The 6,608-nt window shown below is 34.4% G+C and overlaps 1 protein-coding gene across 1 annotated transcript; it reads left to right on the top strand.

Moving 5' to 3' along the window:
• Positions 1-1,437: 1,437 nt before the first annotated feature.
• On the top strand, positions 1,438-5,313 carry LOC124827839 (B3 domain-containing transcription factor FUS3-like). Its single transcript, XM_047300989.2, has 6 exons — positions 1,438-2,272; positions 3,809-3,898; positions 4,018-4,118; positions 4,286-4,332; positions 4,441-4,517; positions 4,794-5,313. The coding sequence occupies exons 1-6, from the start codon at positions 1,829-1,831 to the stop codon at positions 5,079-5,081; spliced, it is 1,047 nt and encodes a 348-aa protein (XP_047156945.1). The 5' UTR covers positions 1,438-1,828; the 3' UTR covers positions 5,082-5,313.
• The last annotated feature ends 1,295 nt before the right edge of the window (positions 5,314-6,608 follow it).

Raw genomic sequence — 6,608 nt, 5'->3', positions numbered from 1 at the left:
TTGCTGAATTTAATTAATCTAAAGAGAAAAAGATCATTTATGATAACAGAGAAAGAAGATATAATAGCACATAAATGTACATTGAATAAAAAAACTGAAAAAGAGTAAACTTAAAACAAATTAAACGATTTTCCTTATTTAAAAGAGAAAATTTAGTTATAAATAAACACAGGAAGAATACATGGGTAAAAAATTGAAAGAATTAAAATCTAGCATTAATTTATCTTAACTAATCTAAAGGGTGTGTAAGAAAAACTGATCTAAAAGGTAAAAAAAAAAGATTGGAAGTAATTGCAATATTTAGTTTGGAAAATAGTTGAGTCGACAGGGAAACGGTGGTAGGTATGTGGCGAAGAAAAGTCAAACGAATGAGTGTTGCTGTTTCTCCTGCAGAATTGATGAGTGAAAATGGCCTTAAAAGATGTTTGGGGAGGGATTTGGAGCAAGTGGGAAGAGATAAAAGCAAAAGGGTATTAATAAGAAAGCTTAGTTGAAGTTAATATTATCATTAATTGATTTCTCACAGCACCTGTGCATGGTGTCCAAGTGGAGTGCTGAGCGAGTTTGGGAATCCACATATGACCTCAGAAGTGAAGCAACTGTACAAGTAAAGGAACAGCAAAATCCGCAATTATACTCTGCTGCGCGCCCCACAGGCACAAAAAATAAAAAAACAATCACGTGGTTCATATCCCTTCCATCAGGCCAACTTCCATTCAAATCAAATCACCATGTGCTCACCTCATCACACTCTCTGCCACATGGCTCACTCTCAGTGAACCACTGCACCATGCACAAAGGCACTCCACAGTACTGTAAAATACTCAAGTGGGTGGTATCAGAGAGAGCCCATGCAATGCACCCCAGTTTTGAAGGGCAAAGAGAGAACCCTCCCTCCCACACTCCTGCTGCTATTCTACCGAGGAGAGAATGCGTGTGAGTGTGTATGAGATAATGTGGTGGTGGGTGGGTGTGGTTGGGTTTATTACAAGATGAAAGAAGGAGAGAGAGAGAGATGAAAATGAAAAACGCCATTGATTTCTGTTGTAAGTTTTCAGAACTTTTGCAACAGGTGGAGGGCGTTATCGAGCCCCATGTTTCCTGTGTCTTCACCATACATCCGTCACTCCCTGCTTGGCTACCATCTAACCACCACCATCACCACCACAACAGCACCAACCCCTATGCGCAAACCAAACCCATCTCGCTTAACCCTGGTTTGCACTCACCCCCTATTCACACGCAGCCACATTGTCCTCATTAACTCTCCTCTCTCCCTCCTCCACATTATTGTAAACACCACAAAGCGCCAAAACCAAAACCATCCATGAATCCGCTCTTCACATTTGGTCACCACTCTGATTAACCCACTACCCAACCCATCTACTCAAGAGAGAGAGAAAGAGAGAAAGAGAGAAAGAGAGAAAGAGAGTTCATTATAGTATGGTAAAAGTAAAAGGAAGCAAGGGGAGAGGATGGGGTGAGGCGTGAATGCAGGATAAACAAATGTCATAAAAACCAGACCCTGTAATCCCAAAAATCCTTGCTAAAAATAGAAAAACTCCAAACAAAAAAAAAATTTATGGAGAGAGGATGGGTTGGGGGAAGAGAAGAGTGAAAGATAGTCCACCATTGATCTCTTTAACACCAAACCCCACACCCATTTCGTGATTGCCGAGCGTCGTCCATACCCGACCCTATCTATCTATATCTGCCTGCACACACTCAGACTGAGAGAAAGGGAGCCAACAACTACAGTCACAGAAAACCAAAAGCACTGTGTGTGTCTCTCTAAAACAACCAAAAAAAAAGAAAAAACCCTAAGCTAATGATGATGGATCAGCGACAGCGAGAGAAACTGCTTCGCAAAACCGAGGCCTGTGCCTTCGTGGCAGGTGTTGCTGCCGACCTTCGACTTGTCGCCGCCCCAGGAGACATCCCCAACACCAACAACGTTAACAGCATCACCAACACCACCAGCACCAGCAGCAACGTATCTAAATCTCACGGGTCGGGTCGGATCCATGACGCCAACCACCTTGGTCTCGTCGCTGCGGTTACCAACCTTGGAACTGTTCACAGGAAGAAGAGATTGCCCAGGCAGCGAAGATCCACCGTCACCACCACCCCCACCTTGTTTCTCCAGATGCACCACTCCGACAACACTCTCCCCTCTAAGCAGCACGACCCTAATTTTCCATCTTCAACTCCTTCCGCCTCCTCCTCTCTCCAGTCCGTTAAACCCTCCACTCCTCTCCGGCTCGCCGCACGTGTGAGTCACCCCTTCTCTCCTTTTTTTTTTGCGTCTTCCAATTCTTCATTCTCAAGATCTCATCTTATCTTATATACATACCCCCATTCTCAATTGGGTCCTTGCTATGTCCTCGCGATATTGTCTTGCTCGTAATTTTCTAACCCCATTTTCGGATCTCATAAATTAAGTGTCTTTTGCAGTTTTTTTTTTTCGATTTTAAAATCGGTATTTCGTTTTAAGCTTCCCCCCATTTTACACCAATTATCTTCCCTAAACTCCGATTCAAACTCTAAAACATTGAAAAACTATTGCATCGGAGTTTTATTCAACTTTTTGGTGATTTGTTTAGATCTTGTGTTTGTTTGTCTCGTGATTCTCTTCTGCGTATTTAAATGATATTTTTTGTGATAATCTTTTCCAATGCTAAATGCAAAGTTTGTGATAATCTTATATATATAATATTATATATAATAATAATAATAATAATAATAATAAGTATAGTTGAGATTGGTACTATTTCTTTGTTTGAACGGAGTACAAGTTATTTGTTTGATCTTCAATTTGGAAACTGCGACATGGGAAGGGTGAGAATGGAGGGGCAAAAGTGGCAGTGCAGTAAAAAACTGAACTTAGTTTTTTATATTAAAAATTCCCCACCCAAAAAGAGACTAAAAGGAAACAGAATATAAGAAGAACAAGGTTTAGAAAAGAATCTCTTGTTGCGAAAACAAGATAAAAAATGAAATGAGAGTTAAGGCATTTTTTTTTGGACTAATTGAGTAGTGAAATGGAGTCTAAGAACACATAGCGAAACATACTTTGATCTTCTGGCTTACAGCATTGGGAATATTATAAGCCTTGTGTCAGATTGTGTTACCAAAAAAGATATACAAACACACATAAAAAAGAGGCACACTTTTATCACAACGATCATGATGAATATATATATAAGTACGGAATTAGTTTTATATTTGGAAAGGAGCCAAAATAAATTCCATTCGTCTTATATGATTATTTGACAAACATTTGTTGTATTACGGAAAAAGATTAATTGGACTATGTTTTTGTTTTGAGAAACTTTTGCTATAGATGCTAGCTATAGTAAATCCATCTTCAACCTCGGGTCTCCTATTAATTGCAAGATTGCCAAATATAGCACCCCTACATAACAGTACATAGTTACTTCTCTCAATATTAATTAATATCCTTTCTTGGAAGACCAAATTCTTACTTTACATTGTGTAGAAAATTTTAAAAGAAAAAAAAATAAAAACTTATGATTAGTGGATATTGACGGCTCCATATTTGGGAAATTGTGTAAAGACATCATATAAGGCATGCTGGACAATGCTTTGGGTACTCTGCCTTTAGGACTATTAGCATATGGACTTGATGTCCTTATACAGGACATGGTGTCTTTGATGTCTTACACCAGAATTGCATGTTCTGTCACAATTAATTATAGTTTTCTCCATCTTTTAGTGGCTTTTAGGTGAATGTCTATTGCTTTTACCTGAGATTGACAATGGTCTAATTTGGTTTGTGTGCTTCTAGGAAATCGATCATAGAAACTTGAGGTTCCTTTTCAAAAAGGAGTTAAAGAACAGTGATGTTAGCTCCCTAAGGAGAATGGTATTGCCGAAGGTTTGGTCTATATTCAATATTGTCTTAACTTCATTTTTGTCTCATCTTCTTTTCTAATTCCACTATGACCTTAGGATATTAATGACTAAAATAATTGGGAAAGAAATTGTTACTTACAGAAAGCAGCAGAGACTTTTCTTCCACCGCTGGATTCAAAAGAAGGAATTTTGCTCAAAATGGATGACAAAGATGGTACTCATGCATGGAGTTTCAAGTACAGGTCTGCTACATACATATATTGAAGTGTCAGAAAATAAACTAAAGACATCATTTTACGACATTAGTTTTAGTTGTTGAATATGTAATTTAAGGTTGTTTTTTAATTAATTGTTACTGACCATTCAAATTCATAGTTCATTGTATTTGTATTGTATTTGAACAATGCAGGTTTTGGCCTAACAACAATAGTAGGATGTACGTACTTGAAAATACCGGTAAACTTTCTATTCATAGTAATTATTGTCTGACAAGGGCCCCTGAACAGATAAATTTTGAATTTTATAGTAATGAAATTATAATATTGTTGTGTCTAATATTTTCAGGAGATTTTGTCAGCACACACGGCCTTCGATTTGGCGATACCATTATGATTTACCAACATATTGAAAACAATAACTATGTACGTGCCGCCAAAAAAGTTCCATATTATTCATTCTGCCTTATAAAATATACATTTAAATAAAGTTCGTACTTCAAAGTACAATTATGATATCTTTCACTCATTTGAAAAAGTTATAATACTATTTTATTGAAATTTATTTCGGAATTAATATTAAGTTGATTCATATGAAATTTTATAGAATTCTATAATTTTTTTATTTTGTCATGATTCCAATGAAACTTTATACTAAAATATTGCGGTACATTTGGTGTTTTTTTTTTCTTAATCTTACAGGTTATTCAGGCTAAAAAAGCTTCTGAAGAAGATGAATTTGTGGAACAAAGTAGTGAGACTATGAACGACATGTTCCCGAGTGACTTGGAGGTGAACAAACCAGGTTGTTTCAACATAAACTATCCTGCAGTGAATGATGCTGGCATGTCGTTCATATATGAGACTACTTTCTCAAATGACTCCCCACTTGACTTTTTGGGAGGATCAATGACGAACTTTTCAAGGATTGGACCAGCTGATGAAACCTTTGGTTCTGTTGAAAATTTGTCCCTTGATGACTTCTATTAAACCATGGCACAACCACAAACAAACTAATTAATATGCTGCTAAGACCAGTTAAGGTACTAAAGTCCTTTTCTTTTGTTGTCTACTGATGAACATGGAAGGATTTGAGTCGAATAAAAGAGTAGCCAGTGAGCATGTTTTGTGTTCCTCTCTCTTGAACAAGTGAGACTGCTCTGTGATGTATTAATTCCTTATATTTATTTGATACATCTATATATATAAATTATCTTCGCAATACAAATTCAGCTATGCTATCAGAGTTCTCTTATTTTAGTTCTGCTGTGCGTATATATTCTATTACAATGGCTGCATGACTCAGTAAACAGAAGAAAGATTTCAAGTAAGGAAATCTGTATTATATATTGTTCATCAAGTAGATGTTTCAAATCTCATTCCCGCTTTCATGTATGGTGCTAATAAATGTATTTGTGAAGTTTTGTGCAAGATAACTCCTTGAAGAAACATATACTCTGGTGTTAGATTGTTGAAGGGTTTCAGTCCGCATGTCTCAGTCCGCATATTAACAAGAAACGCAATTCAAAAATGAGTTAGCTGGGATTTTGCTAAAATCTTTGTCAACACTAGCAATAATTTTTAGCAAGATGGAAAAAGTATACAGTTATCCATTATCAACATAATAGTTTTGAAACTTATTCATTCAATAAAAATAGTAGTTCTATATGAGTGAGAAATTTTCAAACCAACCTACCATCCAATGAATCTTTCACACAAATACAATAAGATAGAACACACATTCAATAAAGTTTCCACACACAATAGTATATATATATATATATATATATATATATATATATATATATATATATATATATATATATATATATATATATATATATATATATATATATATATAACATACAATATTTTGACAATGAAAAATGAAATTTTGATGATCTTCACTAATTATTTTACAATTCACTTTTAAGATAATATGATCATTAAAAGAATAAACTTCTACATTTGTGAAGAGAAAGAAATAAAAGAAAAAAAATAATAAATGCAAGGTCTACATAAAAATTTTGTGAGTGTTAAAATATAATTGTTGTTTAACATTTTATGTTTATGACAACTATAGAACAATAGAGAATGATTTTTTTGTTTTGTTTTAGTATCGATAATTACGTTTTCAATTGTTAGTTAACATTTTAATAACATCGCATACTAAATTGAATAGGCAATTATTCTTTTTAGTTTAATGTTTTATAAAATAATTATAAATCATGTCATATAAAAACTATATTGCTGTGTGTCTAACACTAACAGTTTTTCTCAAACATTGAAAATAAAAAGTTATTTTCATATTTATTTATTTTAATGATAATATTATCTTAAGGATAATCTTATTTTTAATATTTATTTTTATTAATTAAATAGAAAACTAATACAAATATATGTATCTTATTCTTTCTATTTCTATTTTTTAATGTTTTTGTGACTAACTACTTATTTTTAACAAACACCACAATTCATATAACTAAAGTCTCGATATATTTAACTATATTTGTACTT

The sequence above is a fragment of the Vigna umbellata genome, chromosome 6, assembly GCF_029865625.1.
Source record: "Vigna umbellata cultivar VRB3 chromosome 6, Vumbellata_1.0, whole genome shotgun sequence".
In the NCBI taxonomy this organism is placed as follows: Eukaryota; Viridiplantae; Streptophyta; class Magnoliopsida; order Fabales; family Fabaceae; genus Vigna; species Vigna umbellata.
The sequence above is the reverse complement of the archived record's forward strand: the minus strand, read 5'-3'. Positions and strand labels throughout refer to the sequence as shown.

What these genes read in the sequence shown, in the direction of transcription:
- LOC124827839 (XM_047300989.2), top strand. Translation starts at nt 1,829, where the DNA reads ATGATGATGGATCAGCGACAGCGAGAGAAACTGCTTCGCAAAACCGAG. An exon ending in GCATGGAGTTTCAAGTACAG is followed by an intron (nt 4,119 to 4,285) that starts GTCTGCTACATA and finishes TGAACAATGCAG; the next exon opens with GTTTTGGCCTAACAACAATA. An exon ending in ATATTGAAAACAATAACTAT is followed by an intron (nt 4,518 to 4,793) that starts GTACGTGCCGCC and finishes TTAATCTTACAG; the next exon opens with GTTATTCAGGCTAAAAAAGC.